The 26,315-nt window shown below is 44.8% G+C and overlaps 1 protein-coding gene across 3 annotated transcripts; it reads right to left on the bottom strand.

Moving 5' to 3' along the window:
• Nucleotides 1–403: 403 nt before the first annotated feature.
• Nucleotides 404–26,004, bottom strand: HERPUD2 (HERPUD family member 2). 3 transcript variants are annotated; one of them, XM_066353985.1, is made up of 9 exons: nucleotides 25,677–26,004; nucleotides 25,105–25,518; nucleotides 13,269–13,346; nucleotides 9,230–9,343; nucleotides 6,750–6,904; nucleotides 6,250–6,372; nucleotides 3,026–3,349; nucleotides 1,643–1,754; nucleotides 404–1,253 (listed from the first exon to the last, which is right to left on the bottom strand). In XM_066353985.1, the coding sequence occupies exons 2-9, from the start codon at nucleotides 25,249–25,251 to the stop codon at nucleotides 1,092–1,094; spliced, it is 1,215 nt and encodes a 404-aa protein (XP_066210082.1). In that variant the 5' UTR covers nucleotides 25,252–25,518; nucleotides 25,677–26,004; the 3' UTR covers nucleotides 404–1,091. The 3 variants fall into 3 exon arrangements, with proteins under 3 accessions (XP_066210082.1, XP_066210083.1, XP_066210084.1); XM_066353986.1 differs by having other exon boundaries at nucleotides 6,765–6,904; XM_066353987.1 differs by lacking the exon at nucleotides 13,269–13,346.
• Between the last annotated feature and the right edge of the window lie 311 nt (nucleotides 26,005–26,315).

The following is a 26,315-nucleotide window of genomic DNA, read 5'->3' as shown; positions in this document are numbered from 1 at the left end:
TTCCAAAGGGAAACCAGTTATCCCCCGAAACGTCACCTTCATCATCGTAAGTAAACAACTTAGAATATATCATGGATGCTTTCTTAATCTTCGACTATTTTGTCCTATCGTAACTATGGGACCGAGTTCTTCCATGCTAAGTCCTCCCATTCTCATTGTTCAGTTTTACTTAGCTGCCCCGTAAGAAACTTATTCCTTCCATATGAAATATTGAATCAACTTACAGTAGTTTTTCTAAAAACTACTGAGGCTTCAGACCACGTGAGAAGTAGGAGAGCCTCCACCTGGAATGGACTGAGGTCAAAATGACCTTGAAGGCTTCAGCAACAACTTAGATTTAGATAGATGTTTGCATATAATGAGTACATGACTGAAGAGTTTAAACAAATATCCCGTAAGGCAGTTTACCATAATTGACCTTTTATTTCAAAAAAATTACAGGGAATGATTTCCAGTATATCTTATTTTATAAAAGTACTGACTATATCAAACATTTTTATATCACTATTAATTTCACTGACGAGCTGCCTTTTTGAAGGTACTAATTCCAATTGATGGGACACACGCCCTTAAAATAGGAAGTTCCCACTATTTATTCAAATGTCAAAATTAAGAATATTGAGAAGTTTATTGCTTTATGGCTGGGTAAGATGCTACTAGCACATTTTAGGTAAATAATAATCTTTTTAAAAACTAGGAGGTCATTCTGTTTAAAACTTTTAGGATAATTCACAGAAAATAGATATTTATTCAAATGACACACTGAAGGGCTGGGCTATTAGACACATACAGGAAGCAGCTCTTTAAAGAAGATGCACAGACAGGTCTGTCTGGTATTACAGACGAAACTGAAATTAATAAAACTTGGAAGACCAATATTGTTACACTATGTTCAGTTAGGATAGTTTTAAAAATATTCAAACACTTAGTAGTCCATTTGTGCTTAAAATATACAAATGCATGAGAAGCTTAAAGAAACAGTCACCTCTGTACATGATGATGAGAAGAAAGGAATACATTTCTGAAATTGCACTGTCATTTAAACACGTTCCTCCAACCAGACCCCCTGGCAGCCAGCAGAGTCCTCGGGTCTAATTGGCCACCTGGGGAGGCCCCTCTGGGATCAGGGACGTGAAGAAGGCGGTGACGAAGGACCACGCCGACGCCACCAGGCCCGGCCTCCGGAGCGCGCCCGCCTCGGCGCCGGGGTCCTCCCCGCCCGCGTCGTCCAGCCCGTCGTCCATGAGCCGCTCCTGGCAAAGCAACGAGAGACACGCACCTAAGTGACCCCCCAGCCAGCACGAGCTCAGGGCAGAAAAGGAGCGTGGCGGGCCTCCCTGCAGGGAGGGGCGTGGGAATGAGCAGGACGGGCACCTCCGCAGAGACGGCTGTGAGGTCCCCAACTGAGAACCCCTTGGTGTTCGCGTTCAAGGGGATAACTGCCAAATGTAACACAATAAATTCTCACAATTCATTCTAACACAGGACTAAGTGCTTCCCAGTAAAACCTCACAATTTATGTGGTGGTTTTTCTTCACCTGTTACCCCACAAATACTTAGGGGACGCCCCAGACTCTCTCATCAGGCTGGCCTCACGCAGCGCTGAGGACACACCCACTCAGGGCACACCCCCTGAGCATACCATCTCCTCAAGCTCCAGGTGGTCTGCGTTCTGCTCCTCGGCCACTGCAGCGTGGTTGTTGGGGGCCGGCTGACCTCCTTCCTGCCGAAAAGGAAACCACCCAGCTTGGTGTCTGTTAGGAAACACACAGAGAGGAGAAAGTCACAACTGTTTCTACTTGTAAAACTCTGACACTTTGGTGTCCTACAAGAGAAAATGGCTGCGGTATAATACACGAAAAGACCACACTGCCTACTTGAAGCCGAGGACTCCCTCCCTCTCACAGCAACAGGAGCAAACGCATCAACGTCAGTCTAAACGTCTGTCGTGGACATAACTGGCTCTATGCTCGATACTGAGACACGTATCAGGAGTCGTCAGATCATTTTGCTATTTTTTAAAATGAAATTCAAGTAGATATTTGGGGAACCAAGGGACAAGGCAAAGTTAGTCTATTTATGAAGTAAGAAAATCTGGTCTGTAGCTACAGAACTTACTATGGACAACTATAATTTAAAAAAAAAAATCCTGTACAAGAATGAATCAGTTCTAAATAACTGATAGAGCACGTGAAGCTGAATTAATAATTTTTACAAATGACAAGAAAAACTTGCTTCTAGACAATTCTGACAGATGTTCTCCCTGGGCATAACCCGCTCTGCTTCTGATGCCAGGCCTGGGAAACCCAGCAGGCCCAGTTACCATCCCACATTCACAGAGGCGACCACAGGGGGCGCTGTGCTGCCCACCCGCATTCACAGAGGCGGCCACAGGGGGCACTGTGCTGCCCACCCCCGCATTCACAGAGGCGGCCACAGGGGGCGCTGTGCTGCCTACCCCGCATTCAGAGGCGGCCACAGGGGGTGCTGTGCTGCCCACCCGCATTCACAGAGGTGATGACAGCCCATCCTGCATTCACAGAGGCAGCTACAGGGACGCTGTGCTGCCCACCCCCGCATTCACAGAGGCGGCCACAGGGGGCGCTGTGCTGCCCACCCCCGCATTCACAGAGGTGGCCACAGGGGGCGCTGTGCTGCCCACCCCCGCATTCACAGAGGCGGCCACAGGGGGCGCTGTGCTGCCCACCCCCGCATTCACAGAGGCGGCCACAGGGGACGCTGTGCTGCCCACCCCCGCATTCAGAGGCGGCCACAGGGGGCGCTGTGCTGCCCACCCCCGCATTCACAGAGGCGGCCACAGGGGGCGCTGTGCTGCCCACCCCCGCATTCACAGAGGCGGCCACAGGGGGCGCTGTGCTGCCCACCCCTGCATTCACAGAGGCGGCCACAGGGGGCGCTGTGCTGCCCACCCCCGCATTCACAGAGGCGGCCACAGGGGGCGCTATGCGAGCAGCCCGAGAGCCGAGAGGGAGAACACAGCGGGGACGGGACGAGCAGCACTCACAGGTACACCAGCAGCATGGCGCCCATCACCATGACGAAGCGGCTGAAGGAAGAGTAGAAGTAGACGATGCTAAGGAGAATGGCCGCCCGCGAGAAGGTGTACATCCAGTCCAGCCAGTCCCGGTTGAAGTCTTCCTCGTTCAGCACCGGGCCTCCCTGCGCATTCATCTGAACGTTCTCGTTCATGGGGCGGTTCTCCTGGGCCACCAGGTTTGGAGCTGGGGGCGGTTCTTCCCCCGGAACAGGTGGCACATTGAGGGGCTGTGAGGGCGCAGGCTGGGTGGGCATGGCATTAGGGGTGGCCTGAGCCGACACTGCAGCCTGGCTGGAAGAGGCACCACAGGAAATGTTAAAGGAGAAGACACTTTCTCACACTCGGTATGTCTCAAACCCTGCTGGGGGAGCCCACTGCGTCGTCCGGTGAGCCAGACACTGGGGCCGCTGCCCCTGCCCCCGTTTCCCCGGCAATCACAGAGGGACAGACCGTGCAGGGATCGCTCAGGGAGGGCGCTCCGCCGGTGGTGGAAGGGGGGGAGGGCCGAGGGTGAAACAGCCCCGTGAGTCACACTTCTCTCCCTTGCACTAACACTTTAGAAATTAGTGACCAACCTTTTCACTAACAGCCCCTCTGTCATTCTACATGAAACGTGCACCTCCCACTCCCACCCCACCCCCCGCAAACCCAGGTTTCAAAAGATTCGTCTGGATGTACACTGCTCACTAACCTGTGTGTATAAATGATTTATATTAGTATTTTAAGACATTAACGAGATCCCAGCCTGACCGGTGGTGGCACACGGATGGAGCACGGACCTGGGGTGCTGAGACCACTGAGCAGGGGTGTATCCAGCCTGAGTGTGAGTCACGTTGATGATTAGTGCAGAGGCGCTGCTTTGAGCCCAAGGTCACTGGCCTGGCTTGAGCCCCACCCTCCAGTCAAGGCACATACGAGAAGCAATCAAGGAGCAACTAAAGCGACATCACTACAGGCTGATTCTTCTTACCTCTCCCCTGTACTGTCTCTCTCCCTTCAGCACTCTCTCTCTCTCAAAAAAAAGAAAAAGTTATTAACTAGATTCCAGAGAACCCCGCTCAACCCCAATCCTGACTTTTGGGAATGCCATCTGGGACCCTGGCACAGGTCCTTTGTGTATTTATAAAGAATTGTGGTCCGGAAGTTTGCTTATAATTTAATTGCTTGAAAATCAGAAAATGGTGTCCTATAAAATGATATAGCATACCTGGAATTTGCCTTAAAACTGCCCAGTACAGAGGAGGTTGTGGCACAAGTTGGCCATGACCTGACAAACGCTGAGGCTGGCTGGTGAGTCGAGTCCATGTTACTATTCTATCTTTGTGTATGTTGAAATTCTTCTACAGTCCAAAGTTTAAGAATCAAGAAAGCAAAATAAAATGAAATTGAAGTTTCCTAGGCTACAAAGACTATTTATTTAAGCCTGTATGCTGATACCTTGTATCTATATAAGGTTTTTTAGTTCCAAAACACTTGCTACCTCCTAGTTATTCTGATTTAGAGGTGAGTTGTTATTTCATTGAATGTGAAAACGTGAGGCTCAAAAATGGATACACAAGATGATATGATGTAGAAGCAGCTACCACAGCCTCAATGCTCTTGCAGTTCTTGTCAGAGTATAAATGAGACAGAGTGTAATATCCACTAGGAAACTACACACAAAACAGTTACTAAAATGATAACTACTACCATGGCAACAGCTACCGTACAAACAGCCTGCCTGGGGTTATGCAAGAGAACGTTAGAAAACTCGTTCAAAAGCCAGTTAGCTATATGGGGCAAGGTCTGCAGGCAGGATAAGGAAACAGACTTCACACTGCAGACAAGAGCCAGCAAACACTCGGGGGACAGGAAATGACTGACTCAGTTCTTTGCTGAGCAAGGCGCCCTGGCAGTGGGCGGACGGATGGAACAAGTGGAGACCCTGTAGGAGAAGCGGCGCCGGCGGGGAAGCAGGTCTAATATGAGAACAGATGGGGCAGAACCTGAAAGGAAGACAGAGCAGGGCAGAACTAGGAACAGCATCTTCACTCAGCTCGGGAATGTGCTGGGGCGGGGACCACAGAAGCCAGAATCAGAGCTGACCAAGAGTTCGGAGGGTGATTAAGAAGACAGTCCCACTGACCAGAAGTCAGGAAGGAGAATGCACTTAGGACGATGGAATCCAGTTTTAGAAACAGTGAATGTAGGGGAAAGGCGGACTTCCCCGTGGAACGCTTCCAGCAGTGAGTGGAGGGACAGGGGAGGCACAGGCAAGGAAGCACAAGACCACCCACAGAGAGCGAGCAATAAAGCCACGGAAGAGACGCCCAGGAGGCCCGGCCAAGGCTCAACCCCGTCCGCCTACCAGAGGGAGGATGGCAGACAGAGCTCAGTACACACAGACGTCTACTTGAACAAGGGCTGCTACCACACAGAGGACAAAGGACACAAAATGAGTGATCAGAAAGGTAAAAAAAAATGAAGAGGAGAACAGAATCAGAGAAACGGGCAGAGAACATGAGAGAAGCTGGAAATGTTAAGGAACACCTATTGAGTCCAGAAGCACTCTGAGCAAGTGTGCTCCGTGCTGCCCATGAGCAGACTGAGCTAAGATGCGGGCTGTCCAGCAAGCAGTCGCCCCAGGGAGTCCTGCAGCAGCATGGCCTCTCTGACAGATGACTCTACTTTCTATTCAACTCCAATCTCCTCACGCAGATTTGCGGCTTCAGGTGAAACTTTCTAAGTTTTCTCTTAAACAGATAAAATGTTGTACAGTATTAAAGCATCTCAATATAACTAGGGGAGAAAGGAGGAAGTGGAGAGTAGGTTTAGTTGAGATACACCCTTTTTCCTTTAGCCAAATGATTTTTTTTTTAATTTATTTTATTTATTCATTTTAGAGAGGAGGAAGGGGGAGGGAGGGGGGAGGAGCAGGAAGCATCAACTCCCATATGTGCCTTGACCAGAAAAGTGCAGGGTTTTGAACCCGCGACCTCAGTGTTCCCAGGTCGACTCTTTATCCACTGCGCCACCAGAGGTCAGGCTAGACAAATGACATTTTTAAAGTGTCGGCTGAGATACGTATGAACTCCTCAGACTAGTTTTTAAAGCTAATGAAATACATCCGGAAATGCAATCCCAACCCAAGTTGCTTAGATAAAAACAGAAGAGCCCACAGACAGCCCGCGGGCCCGGGCGGGCTCACTTACTACTGCAGGTAGTACTGCTGCGCGTACAGCTGCTGCCACCACAGCGCCTGCAGCGGGCTCAGGGCGGGGTACACGGGGAACGCGGCCGCGGCGGCCTGGCCCGGGAGCGGGTTCTCCACGTTCCTGCAGACAGAGATCAAGACACGCCTGCTAAGGCTCGACCAGTTGCGAGCATTTCTCTAGGTTTTCACTTCTGAGCTACAAGTCACCTTCCAGAATCAGAGCCTGCGTCTTGCCACGATCTCCGGGTGACTGGCACAAGCGCTAAACACCGAAGCGCTCGGTTCTGATGTCTAACTGCAGCCTTGACAAGTACTGCTCCTCTTAACCCTCTCACTGCGGCCTTCAAACGCACCGCGCCCCTTAGCCCTCTAACTCTCGGAATCTGTCGTCAGGCACAGGGAGGACTCCCAAACGCGCTCTGATTTCTGCAGAGGGCCCCCATGCGTGTCAGGAGCTGCCGACTGTTAGGGGGCCAGGGCCCCCGTGACCTCACTCACGCTTGCAGGACGTACGGGAACTGATGGCTCTGCGCGGGGTTGGTCTGCGCCTGCGCGAGGGTGCGCTGCCGCAGTCCTTCCGAGGAAGAGCTGACCGCTAACGACATGGTCTCTGAACTGGATGATGGCGTTGTGGATCCTGACTGATCTGAACTCTACGAACAGAAATGTAATTGTTTTTTCAAGAAGATAATTAATTACAATCATGAGATTATAGACAAATTGCTAAAAATGTATTTATGAAATCCCTCTGCAAAGAGTGAAGTGGAGGAATTTACTAATTTGAATCTTGTGCCTGGCATAGTAAGTAGATACTTTAATTCTGATGAGACTAAAGAGTTCAGAAAAATCAAAATTGCTTAATTATACAACAGTTCATTTATTAACTAGGAAAGGCTAACTAGGGGAGTAATTGTATACAAAAAGCATCCAAAATTGTGAGGATTAAATTACACATGCAAAGTTCTGTTCCTGATGCCTAAAACATAGAAAGTGCTCGCTAACAGTACTCATTACTGTGTCGCTTAAACAGTTCTATGTGCAGCTACTGTGTATCATGCTATTAGTAACATGTTGGTGTAAATTATGAGGAACATGCTAGGAATCAGAAGATCTAGAATCTGGTGTTATCTTCGACATTAACAAGGAACATAACCTTAAAATTTCACTTAACCTCCGAGTCTCAGCTTTCCTACAAAAAATAAGATTGAACTAGATTTTCAAGATTCTTTTGACTTCTATACTTCTGTTAGTTTATAGATATCACCAACAAAAATTTTTTAAATGAACAAGATACCAATCAGGATTTTAAAGTTCGCATGCTCCAGTGAGTAACTCACCAGGGTCTACCACCTTAAACAATACAACCCTTGAAGACCACCCCAATTTATTTGAAAATAGTTTATCAAGTGTCTTAGGTAAATTTAAGGCACAATTATGTTTTATATAAATTATAATTCTTCCACTTACGAAACCTGGACACACTATGAGCTGACCACCCACCCAGCCAGGCTGGCTGAATTGCGTTTCAGCCGCACCGCCTTTCTGCCAACAGACATCTTTTCAGCGTGTCCACCTTCCTATGTCCCGCCGGGGAAAAGGTCCCAAGGACAATGGTCTGTTGCAAAACTAACAAAAGCTTTCTTTAAGATATTACTCCACACAAAATAGATACCACACATCTCACTCGAGTCTGACTCTCGGGGACAGAAATTGGACAGGTTTCTCTCCGGCAGATGTTGCCTCAGGCGGGGCACCTGGCAGCCCAGACTCATTTCTCGAGAACTAAGGATTTCTGACCCTATTAGATGACTCTTTCATGACTAGATATTTTCAAATCCCACTGAAACTTCTGTCATAAAACATGAAGGGGAATCCAACCTAATTTTCCTTTGATACATTTTAGATTTTCATAATACACCGTGAAAAGCTGAATATATAGACTAATGACAGGAAATCATGGCTGAAAAACCACGACAAGTCAGAGGATTCTTTCTGAACAAACACTAGAGGGATACAACTGTGTCCAGAGATTCTACAGGACTTAATGCCAATGTTCTGTCCCTCCTTCTGCAAGGCGGGACACACATCAGGGCCCTGGGTTTACTGGCCAAACCTATTTCAGTTTAGTGCAGGCTAACTTCCCATGACTGCTCCTGGAGCACCTGCCACTGAGGTAGCCTCCTTAAAGACAGACTCGGAGTTCCTAAGACAGTTAAATAGCATCAACTGGAAGCTCTTTCCTCCAGTTATCCCCTTTGCCACTAGATTCTTGACGAGTCAAGTGTCTACCCAAGAGTGTAGAGCAAGCTTCCACCCGTCCAGGCCTTGTCTCTCACCTGCAAAGGCGGCACATAAACCTTTTAAGGGAAACCAAATATAATTTAACGTAAAAGGCTTTGGGATGGTGTCTTTAAAACTTGGACAGAATGTCTAAACTGAAAAGTTAAACTATTAAGAAAAATTTCCAAAACTATTTTAGGTAAGTGGAAAAAATAAGGCAAGAGAAATGTCTGTCGTTGGAATGTATGCCCACATCCGGTCATTTAAAAAAACAAAGTTCTTGACTAAGCAACCTACTTCAAGATTTAGCATACTAAAAACTCCAATAATTTAATCTACCCTGAATAAAATACACTATATTAAACACCGTAAATATTTCCGGAACTTTGCGGGCCTAGGCGTGTGGTTTCTACAACCACATTGCCACTCGGTCTCCTTGGTATTTCAGTAACTCAAACCCTGATGACCGGATCTGTTACTGACCCACATATAGCAAATTATAACTCACGGAAGAGGCTTCAAAGGGTGACACTGCATGTTGGATTTCTAAAAACAAAGTTTAAATGCCTAACTCAAGCCATTCAAAACACAACCTCACAACCCACAAACTCCAACTGGTCTGTTTTTCACTAAGTTTTTAGAGGGGAAATAAAGGATAATCAGAAAACTTGACATTTACTCCTCTCAAAACCACTCACAGAATTGCTGCTGGGTGCCACTGTTTCATGACTCTCTCTACTGGTGCAGGACTTCGGAGAACTGGGAGGAGTCCGGGAAATACATACGAGGTGGACCATGTGATGCGCATCTTGCTAAAATTAAAGAAGATGACATTTAAAGGGCAGTACTGGAAAATGGACAGTCAAAAAGTCAGTAGCAGCTAAGCGGAAATAGTACCTAAGTTCCTTTATACCACAGCCATTATTAGTAAGAAATTGTAGTCTCTTAAGGTAAATTTACCATTTTTTAATTCAGTGTTTTCTCCATGCTTGGAAAATGGTCTAAATACTCAGTAATTGCTATATTAAAAAAAATGATTACTTTGTATACACATCTCGAAGCAAACAGTGCTATGAAGTTGTATCACTACAATCTATTATTTCAATATAAAAACATTGAGCATCTTATCAGAACTGTAAGTCATAGTGAAGCTTAGATCTGTAACTAGGAGTAGTAAAAGTATTTCCATTACTTAAGACTTTGCAGCTATAATAATATAAAGAAACTCAATTTCATCATAATCTCATTTGCCTTTATTTTAGCAAGGTAATGCGTATAGTTTATTTTTTAAGTCAAATACTGGTTTTACCTATAACACTTATATTTATATCAAGTATATATATTGAACTATATTCTATAAATATTTCAGATGTTTCCATAAACCTATAACTATGACTGACGAAAAATATTCTAATAATAATTAGGATTGACATTTTAGCTCAGTGATTACATGAGGATATTCTTAGGCATGAAGTAAGTAAACAAGGCAGAAAAAGGAAAGAGAAGAAAGGGCAGAGAAGGACATGGGATAGCTCAGCAACTTAAAAAGAAAATTAAATTAAAAAATAGAGTATGGGCCTGACCAGGCGGTGGCACAGTGGATAGAGCGTCGGACTGGGATGCGGAGGACCCAGGTTCGAGACCCCGAGGTCGCCAGCTTGAGTGCGGGCTCATCTGGTTTGAGCAAGGCTCACCAGCTTGGACTCAAGGTCGCTGGTTTGAGCAAGGGGTTACTCGGTCTGCTGAAGGCCCGCGGTCAAGGCACATATGAGAAAGCAATCAGTGAACAACTAAGGTGTCGCAACAAAAAACTGAAGATTGATGCTTCTCATCTCTCTCTGTTCCTGTCTGTCCCTATCTGTCCCTCTCTCTGACTTTGTCTCTGTCTCTGTAGAAAAAGAAAAAAAAAGGAGTATGAGAAAGGAAAGGGGGCAGGAAGATAAGGAAGATGCCCAGTTGTGAGGAACAGCAATAATGCTACTAGAGACGGAGACTTGATCAACTGCCAACCATACACCTAGACTTGTGCTGAACTAGGAGGTGAGTTCCAGAAGGTAAGTCGGCCTCTCCCCTAGAGAGGCTCATGGCATGGTTAAAAGATCAGACTAGCACATTAGCGCATGATTAGAGAAATAGGTAAAAGTATTTTGCACAGAACTGAGAAGCACAAACTACAGTTGCTTTAAGTTGTTTAAAGAAAAAAGTTAATGGGGTTAGAATGCTAAGAAGAGGCATTTCCGGAGATAGTAGGACATGAGATGTGTCTAACAAGGTGGCCAGAAGGCACTCCTGATTACGTCCCCTCAGCTTCAGAATACAGAACATTAAAAAGCATCCAAGTTTAAGATGTTTACCCTTAGAAACCTAGTTTTGCCCTGGCTGGCTGGCTCAGTGGATAGGGCGTCGGCCTGGTGTGTGAACACCCTATGTTCAATTCCTGATCAGGGCACACAGGAGCAGCAACCATCTGCTTCTCTCTCCTCCCTCTCCTCCTTCTCTCTCTTTTCCCCTCTTGTAGCCAGGCGCTTGACTGGTTCAAGCATTGGCCCCGGCCGCTGAGGATAGCTTGGTTGAGTACAGCATAGGCCTCAGGTGCTAAAAATAGCTCTGCTGGTTCAAGCATCAGCCCAAAACAGGGCCTGGTGGTTGCCAAGTGGATCCTGGTCAGGGCGAATGCAGGAATCTGACTCACTATCTCCCCTCCTCTCACTTTAAAAAAAAATAATAATAAAGAAACCTAATTCAAAAGTCGTATTAATCAAATTAATTCATAGTATTCATTCACCTTTGGGGAATGTTTCTATAAAACATCTCATAACTAAACAGGTAAAGCTAATGCCAGCATTTAATTGACTTGAACAAATCCAGTTCAAAGATCTATTCATTATATAAACACATTATTCAAAATGTCTTATGTAAGAGGCCAACAGTTCTTTCACTGAAGCATTTTATTCTAAGTCTTGTGGTCAGAAACCATTTCTGGCAGCAAGAACCTTTTAAAAAGTACTCATGTGCAAACTAGCTATCTTTGGGTTAAAATAATAAAATAAATCTCTATTCCAAAGAGCAATGTTTGTAAGCATAAAAACAGGGAGAAAACTGAACAGGTAAGGCACAGAGGGTTTTTAGGGTAGTGAAACTATTCTGTATACTATGATGGTGAATACATGTCGTTAGACATTTGTCCCAACCCACAGAATGTACAACACCAAAAGGGAACCCTAATGTAAACTATGGGCTTTGGGTGACAATGGTATGTCAATAATGTAGGTTTTTGTTTTTTTTTTCCATTTTTTTTCTGAAGCTGGAAACAGGGAGAGACAGTCAGACAGACTCCCGCATGCGCCCGACCGGGATCCACCCGGCACGCCCACCAGGGGCGATGCTCTGCCCACCAGGGGGCGATGCTCTGCCCCTCCGGGGCGTCGCCATGTTGCGACCAGAGCCACTCCAGCGCCTGAGGCAGAGGCCACAGAGCCATCCCCAGCGCCCGGGCCATCTTTGCTCCAATGGAGCCTTGGCTGCGGGAGGGGAAGAGAGAGACAGAGAGGAAGGCGCGGCGGAGGGGTGGAGAAGCAAATGGGCGCTTCTCCTGTGTGCCCTGGCCGGGAATCGAACCCGGGTCCTCCGCACGCTAGGCCGACGCTCTACCGCTGAGCCAACCGGCCAGGGCAATAATGTAGGTTCATCAATTGTAACAAACGTACCCTCTGATACGGAACGTTACTGTGGAGCCAGTGCGCGTGTGGGGGCGGGGTATAGGAAATCTCTGTACTTTCTGCTCAACCTAGAACTGCTCTAAAAAATAAACTATTCAGAAGAGAGAAACACACAGAGAGAGATGGAAATAAACTATTTTTGCGAGAGAAAGAAGTTATTAGACTACTTTGGCAACCTGAAACTACATGATTAAAATGAAAATGACAGCAAGAAGTCATACTGGCAAAGTTAAAATATCAACTATCTAAACAGAAGGAATGTACTACTATAAGAGTTCTTCAAGTTTCCCACAGTGACCACAAACCGAAAGGAGAGGATACAGATGTCCTAAATCAGACCAGGGACAGCCAAGGAGCTAAGGCAAAATATCAAGGCTATATATCCAATTTGCTACATTCACAAACAAAAAAGCAGCATCACAAATGCAGAGAAGTTGTAAAAGTATAAATTCCACAAATGAACATGGGTTAAAAGTTGCCATTTTTAAAAAGAGAAAAGACAACATTCCTGCTGATTATCCAAAAATTATTGAAATACATTTTAGTTCTACGCACCAACACTCAAAGGGTGCTAACTGGTGGACCAATTGAGCTTCTTCTATTTCTTGACTTGAAATTAAACTTCTAACCCAAGCAACTTACATTAAAATGTCATGCATTTTGGTCAAAAGGGGGACACAAGACAGGAGACTGCTATCAGGGAAAATCCCTCACTGCGCCTTGAACTCTCGGCTCCTGCACTACTGGTAAGTTGATAGATGTTTCTTATACGAAAGGCCAAATACCTGAACACAGATATATGATCCTATTTCAGATTTAGTACAAAACCACGGCCTAAACTAGTTGGAATCTCTTATTATGGTCTTTACACTCTACTTCATGTCTCTCTGCCATGCTACCTAGAAGGGTTCATTTTACGCATCTAAACACTGAACTGGTCAGGTATCAGTGAAACTTCAGAACATGTCCCCTCTCACACTCTGCGTCGCGTACCGACTGGTGGTGGGAATCTGCTTACTTTTCTGAGAATGTCTTTCAGCTGCAGATGATCGGGAAGCAGTCTGCCCGCATACACCAGTCTCTGATTCTTCGTCAACTAAGAAAGGGGACAAAGAAAAGAATTCAACTTTTTCTAATTACACAAAATAAAGGTTGGAAATGGCATGCCTAAATATGAGTCAAGTAAACTCCCTTTAGGCACAAAAAACTGACATATTTTAAGAATTTTGTTTTCCCAAATTCCACTTAAAACATTTAAGAGCTCAACAAATGGTAGCATTTTTATTATGGAAATTATAAAATATAGATAATGTTTTTTTAAAAACAGAAAAGGTAAATCAGAAATTTGTCCTTTCAGCCATAATGCAATGTATATGTGACTATCATTCAAAACCTTCAAACTATAAATGAGAAGGTGGCCAACCTTCTATTAAAAGTCAACAATAGGATAAAACTTCAAAGTCACCAGTTATTTTGCATTGTTTTTCAGTACTTTTATCTGTGAGTTTATGTCAGATTTATTTTCTTCTTTACTAACATTGTGCAGAACAATTCACTGGCTTAATTCAACAGCCATGTGGATTGAATTATAACTTTAGGTAACTAGTTCTACTCTATCATTCCTACCACTTTCACGAATAGCTTTGTATATTTTTCAGAAACACAAGAATAAAGAAAAATAACTCAACTGCATGGAGATTTAGTGGAATCTCTATCTGCAACCCAAAAGGAACTATGTTCCGGCTGTCCCTGCTCTAGTTTGTACTTACTGTAAATCTGCTAAGCGCTCCCTCTGCTAGCACTGAAGTATTTAAAGTGAAAGCCTTAATGTACAGTCCCCATAAGACCTCCTATTTCATAACTGAGAAACAGGCCAATGTTCCTTAAATTCTATTAAAACAATTAAATAGTAGCCATAGCGAACAATTCTTATATATGTTAAATCCAAACAAAACTATAGCAGTTTTAAAATAGGGTATATATTCAACATGGCGGGTAAAAGAGGTTCTTATATTTAAAATAATCATAATAGAAATTGTCATATTAAAGTAAGAGCTATGGTTCAGCAGTCCTTAGGTACCAAGGATAAAGGGTTTTGGTTTAAGTATCATTATGAACTTGTGGAATTTTATGTTTTACAATGTACTTTTTTTTTAAGCCCTCAAATTGTACCATCATTGGTCAACAGAAGCCCAAGTTGTCTCCTGTGTCTTTGTTTTACTGTTTTGTGTTTTTTTTAAATAGAGAAAAAACATGTTTATATGCCAATAGGAAAAATCCAGTGAAGTATAAAAACTGACGATGCAGAAGAGAAAAAGACTCCTTCAGGAGCGATGTCCTAGCGTTGCTGACAAGGGTGGAGGATGGGACGTACACACGAAGATGGTGAGACAGGGAAGGACTACAAGAAACCTGTACGAGACCCCACTACCACACTCTGCCTCCGTCTCCTTATCTGTGAAATACGGGCAATCGCAGTATCTATTCAACAGAAATGAAAATGCACACAAGCCTCTTAGAATGGAGCGCAATACCTAGTGAGCATTCCATGAGCATTTGATGCTAATTTCTGATGCCTGCTCCTCTGACATGAAATTTCACGAGGATCTACTGAGAGATCATGTCAGAGTACAGTAAAATTGGTATGATTAAGAGCAGACTATGTAACATTACGCAGAAGAACATGTTAGGACATTGCTACACAGGTTGGTTAAAGCTGCAATGGTTACCACTTTCAATAACTGAAAAAGAAAGCCCTAATCCTCATCAGAACAGCTTAAAAGTATCAGTTTTAAATGACATTTGTAAAAAACAAAAGGAAAGCTTTTAAATTTTGCCTATCTACACAAAGAAAAACATTCTGATGCTGGTAAAAAAGAAGTCCGTTTGCCTCCCAATCCTAACTGGAGCAAACCCTACGGACTACATCTCCCAGGACCCTCGCAGGTCAGTCCACTGATTCTGTCCCCACAGAGTCACCCTAATCTCACCCATCCTCGCTTGCCTGAGCGTCTGCAATAGCTTCTTAACTTTCATTCCGGAGTTCATAGCTAGAGTAATCCTTTAAAAACATAAATCAAGCCTGTCACTCTCTGACGAATTCCACACACTAAATTTAAATCTAATTCCTTACCACCACCAGCCTCAGCAGATCTGGTTTCTGTCTCTGTCCAACCTCCGCTGATAGATGTTTTTCTCCTCACTAGCCAAACTGGCATTCACTGAGGTCTCCTGATTGCCAAGTGCCTCCCCCTACCTGCCATCTGCTCTGCCAGCTCTCACATGGCTAGCCTCAGTCATCCTTTAGATCTAAACGACCTCCTCAGAGCTCTTGTCCCTGATTTACAAACCTAACAGTATCCCTTCACACACCCTGTTTATTTCCCTCCCAACACAAACCACAATCTGTAATTGTGTTCACATGCTCGCTTCCCTAAGTGGGACATGAGTGCCCAGAACAAAGGGGCCGTGTCTTAGTTCATCGCTTTGTTCCCAGAACCTAGCTGTGCCTGACAGGTTAGACGCTAAATGCCAGTTTGTTAACTGAAGTGTTGAGTTCAAAAGTGTTCACAGATTTGGAATATAGAGCTCATTTGAAGTTCATTATATCAGTTACTTCACATGTAATCTTTAAGAATGAAAACAAAATATTTAGTCTATGAATCACAATACTGTGTGAAAACACTTGCTGGTGCTGACTCCGGCTGGCTTATTTCTACAAACGGCATTGATATTAGCAGGTTACTATGAGGGAGCAATCTACCCTATTACCTTTGTTCTACATTAGCAGTCAACCTCAAATAAACTATTATCTTTCCACAGCAAGGGGACATCGCTTTTCAAAAAAGCAGACTACAATGACGTAACAAAAATAATGGTACATCCACCCCTAAAAAATACATGAAACAAACACAAGTCTGGACCAAATGCAAAGAAACTGGACTCCTCCTCCATGGCCGGTGGGAATATAAGATGGACCAGAGCTGGTGGGGAAGTGGGGCATTTCCTCAGAGTTACACCGAGAGTCACCTGATGATTCTGTAGATACCCAATTCCATTTCCGGCTATATACCAAAGAGAACGGAAAACAAAACGTGTAGAACAATGCTCATAGCAGCATAGTTCTTAATGCCAAAAAAGCTGAAACAACCAAATGTCTACCAACTGATAAATGACTAAACAAAATGTGATTATTACATACCATGGACTTTCAGCCGCATGAAGTAATGAAGAAGTGACATGCACCGTACCATGGATGACCTGTAAACACTAGCATAAGTGGAGGGAGCCAGACAAAAGGCCATGCACATACTCTGATTCCATTTCCAAGAAAGTTCCGGAACAAGCAAGGCCAGAGACAGAAAGTAGATTAGTGGTTACCAAGGCCTGTGGGGACAGAGAAGGGAGTGACTGCTGGGGTATAAGGTTTCCTTGTGGGGTGACAAAAATGTCCTGGAATTAGATAGTGGTGTTGATTACGCAACTTTGTGAACTACTAAAATCCACTGAGTTGTACATGTTAAAGGGCAAATTTTATAGTAGGTGAATTTTAAATCCATAAAAAAATATTAAGTTAAATATTCTCCAGATAAGCAGAAGTTTTAGAAGGAAAAGGAGTTCTTTAATTTTACTGTGATTGAAAACAGGAAAAGAAATTTTCATGTGCCTAAATTAGGTAAGATTTAAAAATTTTTCTATGTCACTAAAAAAACTGCCTCTTCAGTTTAAATATCAATTAATTTAATTTAAATAGCTGAAAAACCAATGGTTAGATGTAACAACACAAAATCAAGTGAATTTTCTTTTCTTTTCTTTTTTTTTTTTTTGTATTTTTCTGAAGTTAGAAACCGGGAGACAGTCAGACAGACTCCCACATGCGCCCGACCGGGATCCACCCGGCATGCCCACCAGGGGGCGATGCTCTGCCCATCTGGGGCATTGCTCTGTTGCAACCAGGGCCATTCTAGAGCCTGAGGCAGAGGCCATGGAGCCATCCTCAGCGCCCGGGCCAACTTTGCTCCAATGGAGCCTCAGCTGTGGGAGGGGAAGCGAGAGAGACAGAGAGGAAGGAGAGGGGGAAGGGGGAAGAAGCAGATGGGATGGGCGCTTCTCCTGTGTGCCCTGGCTGGGAATCGAACCCGGGACTCCTGCACGCCAGGCCGATGCTCTACCACTGAGCCAACCAGCCAGGGCCTAAAATCAACTGAATTTTCATCTAGTTATTTTAGATTCTGAGTAGTAAGAAAGGTACAGATTTTGAGATCTCAATTCAAATTAGCTTTACTTGTAAAAGTAACAGTTCTATTCATCAAGACCTGCTGATAGCAATATCTTTCCCCTTGATTGAAAAACCATTTCTGTATTAGTAAGGGTAAGTAACGCGGGCTGCTATGGCAAACCCCAATATCTCAGTAGCTTAACACAATAAAAGTTCATTTTTGACTCAAAAAAAAAAGGTATGGCACCTTTTAAATATAAGAATTCAGGGCCCTGGACAGTTGGCTCAGTGGACTGGATGCTGGTAGAGTGTCAGCCCAGCATGTGGATATCCTAGGTTCAATTCCTGGTCAGGGCACCCCTGAGAAGTACCCATCTGTTTCTCCACCCCTCCCTTTGCCCCTTCTCTCTTTCTTTCTTTCTCTCTCTCTCTCTCTCTCTCTCTCTCTCTCCTCCTCCTCCCTCCTGCAGCCAGCCATGGCTCACTTGGAGCAAGGTGGCCCCAGGCCTTGAGGATGGATGGCTCCATGGCCTCAGCCTCAGGTGTGAAGAAGAGCTCAGTTGCTGAGCAATGGAGCAGTGGCCCCAGATGGGCAGAGCATCGCCCTCTAGTGGGCTTGCCAGGAGATAGATCCTGGTCAGGGCGCATGCGGGAGTCTGTCTCTGCCTCCTCTTCTCTCACTGAATTTAAAAAAAAAATTTTTTTTTCAGAAGACTCAGGACTGGTAAATCTAAAATTTAAAGTACTAATTGTTAAAAGTTTTTATTGTTAAGAGACCAGCTACACAGACTGACATAAATAGACTTGACCATATCTGTTAAGAGCACTGCCATTCCTCCTGCTGCCCACACCCTACATCCAATAGTCAGCAAATCCTAGCGGGTGAACCGTTTTCACAGCCTGCGCGGCTCCGTCCTACCCCAAGCCCAGTGAGATACACGGTACAACAGAGGCAGCTAAATGACCCGGCTGGAAGCCTCCTGATGGTAGTCCATGTGGCCCCGAGACAGAACTACACCACGCCAAAGCAGCAGCTGTGTAACCAGCTGGCCCAAGAAACTCTGTGCCCATGAAGCAGACACTGCTCAACACCCAGGTTAGGAAGGCCTACCCGCTGGTATAATCGGCAAAAATCAACCCTAAACTGGGGACTTTTTTTTCTTGCTAGAATGCTTATATATATTAATATCTAAAGTGCATGACTTTTCAATATTTAATCAGATATCAAGAACAGATAAAATACTAGGGATTTTAAATACTCACAATAGTCTGGTAGTTGAGTTTTACAAAGTCAACAATACTTTATATTTCTAGAACTCAACTAGTTGGTATCAAAAGATCAAATTTTTTTATGTGAAGGACTAAATGGTCCTCTCATAATTACGTATGGCTTAAAAATTGTGTTCTTAGTATATCCAACTTCAACATAATCGAATAACTCAGTAAAAGCAATCTGCAACTTATACTGGGTGGGGCAAAAGAAGGTTTCTAGTTGTGAGTACACAAAACAGAGTTCATTCCTGTGTAATTGTTTACTAATTATTGTATTATCTTCCATACAAACAACTGTAAACCTACTTTTGCCACACCCTGTGTGTTAGTTCAAAGAACTATGATCCAAGTCCTTCGAAAGTAGCAAGTACCTACACAGAGCTGCCACAAGTGTCAAAGAGCTTAAAAGAGTTGGTTCCCAGGACATGCACAAAATCCCTTCTGTGGGAAACGAACTCTGGGTTTGGACTGGAGCGTATCTCACACTCCCACTAAATGCAGCCCGACCAAAGCCCAGGAAATTCAGGAACTCTGTCAGTGGACGCACAGTTTACCCTAACTGTCTCTACCCCTTATCTCCGGCAACAACTGTAAGCAAACCAGCACACAGAGCTTAGAGAAGAATTTCCTCTAGATTCCAAGTCCAAAAGAACCTTCCCTGCTTAGCCATTCCCAGTCACAAATCAGGTAGACGTACAACAGAGAATGTCAAAAGACATGAGTGCCATGTTTACAAGAACGAGCAGGGATATGGAAAGAAAGGGCAAAGCAGCGTGCTCTGAGATCTCAGGTATTGTGTTCCTGTATCTTCCCTAGAGTTTATCAAAACGAACAGAAATAACCACATACTAAGTTGACATGCACTAGAACAGTATGAGGCTATGTTACCCATTCATCTGTAGCTTTTGGATAAAAAACCATCTCAACTCATACACCTCTTTTTATAATTCTCTTAATTTGCAAGTATACAACTGAGATGGCCAAGTTCCTAAAGGCCTTTCTTAATTTAATGGTATTACGTTGAACCATCATATAGAACGTGAACTGTAATACTTAAGCACTGACGCTTGCAAGTCAGACAACCCTGGGTTCAAATTTCAACTGCACTACCTGTAGAGTTCTGTGAACTCGAGTAAAAAAAAGAGCTAATACTAAAATATAACATCATAAGGTGTCCATGAGGAATAAATGTGATAAAACATATGAAGTACTGCCTGACCAAGTGGTGGTGCAGTGGATAGAGCACCTGACTGGTACGCAAAGGATCCAGGTTCAAAACCCCAAGGTCACCGGCTTGAGCATGGGGTCACTCGTTCTGCTGTAGCCCCCCACTCCCCACACCCCCATCAAGGCACATATGAGAGAGCAATCAGTGAACTAAGGTGCCACAACAAAGAATTGATGCTTCTCATCTCTCTCCCTTCCGGTCGGTCTGTCCCTATCTGTCCCTCTCTCTGTCTGTCACAAGAAAAAGAAAAACCCACCACACACAGTGCTTAGCAGAATGCTGGTACACCTGGCAGCCACTTAGTGAATGGCAATTTAAAACAGAATGGTTGACATAAATAAAAGTTAAGTATCATTTAGTTACACAAATGTAATAGTCAAATAAAAAAGCATTTGAGAGCATCAAATCAGTATATATTATGTAAAGGAGAGAATCATAAACTAAAAGTCTGGAAAACCCAATTTTAAAACGTTCTGATGCATTATTAAACAAAGTTCAAAGTATGTTATTTTCCCAAAAAGACACTAAAAAAAGGCTACAAAGGAGTTAAATAAAACAAATGTTAACCCAGATTCTTTCAACTTTTACCTTATCATCAGCCTTCACATTCACATTCAATTTAATAAACCCTTTGCCGAAAACGTTTTAAAAACTTGGACTAAACTGATATATGACATAAACCTTGCTAAACGTATGCACTAAAATTTTATAATAATAGCCTTATTAAAAAAATGTTTATGGCCCTGGCTGGACAGCTCAGAGCACAGAGGTCATGGGTTGGACCCCAGTCCAGGGCACATAGAAGAAATCAGTGAGCACACAACTCAAAACGGAACAACTAAGCAAAACAGTGAGTTGATGCTCCTCTTTCTCTCTCTTTCTCTCCCTCTCTCCTTCTCTCAAATCAATGGGAAAACCTAAAAAAAAAAAGTTTTACATATGGATTATAGCCTCTTTAAATCAACAATTTGTAAGTAGTTAAGCAGATAGGTTTTTAACATTTTTCTTGTTTTATTATTATTTTATTTATTCATTTTAGAGAGGAGAGAGAGAGGGAGAGAGAGAGAGAAGGGGGGAGGAGCAGGAAGCATCAACTCCCTTATGTGCCTTGACCAGGCAGGTCCAGGGTTTCGAACCAGTGACCTCAGTGTTTCCAGGTCAACGCTTTATCCACTGCGCCACCACAGGTCAGGCAAGCAGATAGGTTTTTTAAATGACCTGCCTATATAAGGTAACAGAATTACAAAAATGAGACAGACATAACCTCAAATTACATTCCACAAGGTATTTTCACTAATAAAAGTCAGATATCCATCTCAACTGTAGGCAATTTGATTATGAAATGTTATATTTTCAGAACACAACGTATACAACTGGTTCTATTCCTGTTTAATTCTAACAGAATTCCAGAGCAAAGGAACAACTTGAAAACACAGTGCAAGCCTCCCTAGCTCAACGGGGGCGGGAAGACCTAAGTAATGACACTGACTGCTTTAATTAAACAGTGAGAAGCGCCAGGAAATCTACCCAGAACTGACGGACGTGTTCAACAGACATCTGACCTCAACACTGAGAACTGGGGATCTAGGCATACAAGCTCCACAAAGGTTTCACTCAAAATCAAATTCACTGTGAGTCAAGTCCATCTTAGTAACTGTTTATGTATGAAACAGTAAAAAGAGAGAGAGGGAGAGAATGAGAAAGGTGCCTGATGGGATTTGGAGATTCCTATTTTTTAAGTTTTCTCTAGGATAGTCCATTCTACTGAATAACATGAGGTTCAGCCATTTTGATATTTACATCTCTAGTAAATAAAAGTCTGAAACTACTCAAGTAAAAGTGGCCTTCTTCACAGATAGCTTTACCCTCTAGTAGCCATTACCAAAATTTCGGAATAATTATTTCACACTACAAGCCAATTTCAGGACCTTAAAATCTAAAGTTGTGAATGATGACAAATGTCCTATTAGAATAGATTCACAACTATCACACTGTACACACTATCAACATGAACTGGCACATTTCCCACTTTCTAAACCAACAATCACTACCATTCAAACTTAAACAAAACTCCCCAAGAGCTCAATTCCACAGCTGAGGTTTTTAATAATGATTTTGTAAACTTCTGCATAAATGTGAGGACCGCCTCACTTCCTACCTGGAAAACACCTTCCCCTTCGTAGCTCACTATGGACCTATAATCTTCCTAGATAGTACTAGAACACTAAGTAATATAGTAATAGAAAGCACTTAGAATCAGTGCAACATTCCCTCTGAGTTTTAAGGGAAAAAAAGCTCTCATCCTGTCTGCTTAAAATTATCAAATGTCCCTGTGAACCTTTTCTTAAAACAGCCACACATGCCCTTGCCCCGACTCGAGAGCTGGCAGTCCTACGTTCTCCTGCAGCCTCAGCGCGTCTCTCTGTGACAGTGTCCACAGCTTTTACAGTCACTCACTTCCTCCTCTGCATTCCGCTCTAGACCTGCGCTCCATAAGAGCTAAGGGCTCTTTCCAACACCTTCATCCAGGCCTGGCATACAGACATTCAAATGCCAGGTCAACCAAATCCAAATTAAATAGATAAATGAAGCCCAAGAAAGGGCGCTTGGGCGGGGGTAGCATATTTGCTGTGAGTTTATTGAGGGGAGTTGAATTTAAAACTGCCATGTGGACAGCACCTGTGATTAAGTCAAGTCGGTATCTGACCTGAAAACTAGAATCTTAAAATTTTACACTCTCTTGCTGAATTTCATTAATAGCACATAGATACGTGACCTATCCTTGTAGAGATCCTAACAGGACAACTTTAAATCTCCCTTCTTCTCCCCCCAGCAGCGCCAACTTCTTTTCCTAGAAGCCAATGCCCACAAGGACCAAAGCACTCCGCCTATGACCCAGTTAAGAGCAGTGTTGACCACAGCCATCAACTTCTCTACTTCTTACTCGGGACAAGCGCTTCCACACGCACTGCAACCCTCTTCTGCTTCCAACGCCACCCACCTCCCCCAGGCTGACGTTCAGAGGAGCAGGAATTCAAAAGGATCCCCATTAAACACCAACACAGCACTTGAGACACTTAACACAGAATCAATGTTAAGTGGTCATTGTGGGTGGTCATAAGAACCTAAACTTCCTTTATAACAATTCAGACTAGTCATGTAACTTCCTTTATAATGAATTATATTAATCATGAAACATTGCTTATATTGCAAAATGTTCTCAGTTTTAAATAACAACCTTACAAAGAAAACATTTTAAGGACTCCAATTTCTATACTGAGAACTACTTACAGCTTTAGGGTATCATTAAACAGCTGGTCTGTTTAACAACTGTGATACTTCCAATTTTAAGTTAGAATGCATGCCTGTCAAATCTAATCACCCAAGTTTTCATTGTAGTTCTCTGAAACTGAACACATGCCCCGCCCCCAAGTCCACCCCCTCTCATTAATATAGAAGTAACCTTCCCATATTACAATTCACTTGGAGAGGACTTGCTGGAGGAGAAAGAAAAGTCAGGTATGCCACAAAGTTAGGTAGTTAGGTCATTAATAGGCTGCGTATTATCAGTACCGAATGCCAAAACGTGCACAAGCAGCAGGCCGGTTAGTGGAGTGGGGTGTAAAGAAGTTTGCAACCGATCTGTCTCAGCAGCGGACACCGCCCCGCACGTGAGCAGTGGCAGCCTGCGCTGGAGATCAGTGCTTTGAGGGTGCAGATAAGGCAAGCAGGTTTCACATCGCTCTCTTACGAGTTTTTACAACAAGAGAAAGTCTTAGAAAAGTGGTAACTGTTGGTGTATCAGTGCAAACCAAGTCTCTTTCAGTTTCATCCTAATAATAAATATAAAGATCCCTATAAGTACACCTGATCGTATACACTGAGTCATGTGCTACTTAGGAATGGTACTTGGACTGTTAGTCTATGACTTTAAATTCTCACTATTCTGACAAGCTATTTTCCACTTTGAAAATGTGCAAAACGAATCATATACAATTGGAAATCCTTTGTAAAGAAGAGTTTTAAAACAAATTGTTAGCCCCGGTGTAAATTTTAACCTTCAAACAAAAGAGTTAAATACATGCAAGTCCCAGCTAGTCTGTTCCAGGTACTTAAATACCGCAGGGTTTTTATTTCCTCTACTAAAAAGATTTGTATCACAAGGTACTGACACACATAGCTAGTGCCAACTAAGAAGTGTTTTTCTAACCCTCCTGAATGTTTGCGTTAACCGTATTTCTGTAGTTAGTCTAGAAATCTAAACTAACTTAATACTGTAACACTGCAACAGTCCTGTCTCATCCATATCTGAATATAGATTAAATGCCTTAACAAGACTTCTTAATTATCAATGACATACTTTCAAATCTACCTTTGGGGACAGAGGGAGCGACACTCTTTGTATCTCATCCTTACAATATCCAGATGACATTCAGAATGGAAAAGACTGCCACACTGACTTACAAATGGCCTTCTGCAAGGAATAAAACGATGTACCAAGTGGTGGAGACCAGGGTGACCAACAGGACTGTTCTCTTCCAAAGGAGTGAAATGCCTGCGTCCTGCGCAGGAGGAAAATGTGGGAGGGAGGGTCAGAGGACTGTGACTCTAAAACTCACAGCTCTTTGCTTTTTCAAACATAGATACTAGTTTTGAAAGTGTAATCTGTATAGGGATACATACTTATTTCAAAGAGGAAAAAAACCTGCTATTCAATAGTGAGCACATTTCTGGGCCAGGTCTTGACAGTCAAAAGGGATTTCTGTCTCATAAGCAATAAAAGCTGTAATATGGGTTTTACTACTTATCTTTTCTCTCTTTCTTTTTTCTTAAGGATGTATCTGTCATTCTCTACTAAGTTGATGATTTTAAGTCCAAGGAATATGGCCTTTTCCTAGGCCTGCCAATTCTTATGTCCCTTGATATTTCTGCATACTCTTACTAATTAACTGAACCTCATCAGGAAGCTATTAATAATGGCTTGGGCACTCTAGAGACACACACAACTTCGGAACTCAAAATACTTTGCAGTTGACCAAAAGAGACCAATTTGTTTCAAGGAGGGCAGGGAGAAGGCCAGCGCAGGGCCGGAAGGCTGAGGGCCAGAGCAGCTGCGCCCAGGTTGAGGACACTTACTGGTTTGCAAGGGTACACGTTAGATAAATGCGACTTTAGTTTCCCCACGGTCCAGTTCAAGAAGCAGCGAACAGTCTGGTCACTGTATTTCTGATTCGGAGATTTAATGATGAGAGTCACGGGGATCTCCATCCCCCTTTGGTCCATGGTGCCCCCAAAGCCGACAGGAGTCGAGAGGAGCAGCAGTTAAGAGGCCGGAGGTGGTGGGGCACGCCCGGCGCGACAGGATAGGGACAGAGAAGCTGGTGGGTTGTTAATACTCCGTGTCCAAGTCGGTCACAAGCGCATCGGGCGATGCCAAGGCCATTGCCGGGACCGAGGGTGACGGGCAGCGGCGGTGGGGTCGGGGGCCCGGCCGCGGTGCAGCGCTCCCCGCCAGGTCCGGGCTCCGCGGGGCTCCGCCGGGACTCCGGGCTGCGGAGGGAGGCGGGGGACAGAGATCGATGAGCAGGGAGGAGGGGAAGGTGGGGGCCGCCCGGGTCCCCGCCCCGCCCGCCGCGACCCCCCAGCGGACACGCAACAAGGCCCCTACGCGGCCGCCCCGCCGGGCGGCTCCGGGCGGGCGCGGGTACCTGAGAGAAGGCCGCGGGGCGCGCCGCCACCGCCCTCCGCGCCCGGGCAGGGCCGCCGGCCGCACGCACCGGCCGGGCGTCCTCCCCGGCGGCCGCTCCCTTCCTGCTGCTCCGCGGCGGCGCGGCCAGCCCCGGCTCTCGCAAGGCGGCGGGGAAAGCCGGCCAAAGGGCGCGGCCACCCGCCGGCTGCCCCAGGTAGGGCGGGAGCGGGGCGGGAGCAGGGCCGGGCCGCGCGGCCCGGGCGGCGGCAGGTGGCGGGAGGGCGGGGACGCGAGGCAAGGCGCCGGCCGCCAGTGCGCCGGGGGTGGTGTTGTTGTCAGCCAGGTCCCGGGCCCCTTTAAGCCGGAAGACGCGGGCCGGAAGTGCGTCACGCGCGGCTCTCTCGACGCGCCGCTCCGGGGTTCCCCTGGGACACCCCGGGTGGAGTTCCGGTCACCCGAGACCGTGGCCGGGCCTGGCGGGCTTCGCCGTCCGTGTGTCCCCGACCCCTGGCCGCGCTCGGGCCTCACCACCAGCTTAGCTGGCGTTAGTGCATCCTGTTTTGACCACTGCAGATTTGGGAGGGGTTCCTCCATCCTAGGATTTGTCTCTGCAAAAGTTAATTCCCTTCCTTTGGCCCAAACTTCTGCTCAAAAATTC

This window comes from Saccopteryx leptura, chromosome 12 (genome assembly GCF_036850995.1).
Source record: "Saccopteryx leptura isolate mSacLep1 chromosome 12, mSacLep1_pri_phased_curated, whole genome shotgun sequence".
Lineage (NCBI taxonomy): Eukaryota > Metazoa > Chordata > Mammalia > Chiroptera > Emballonuridae > Saccopteryx > Saccopteryx leptura.
Note: the sequence above shows the minus strand (reverse complement) of the source record. Positions and strands in the feature narration are given on the sequence as shown.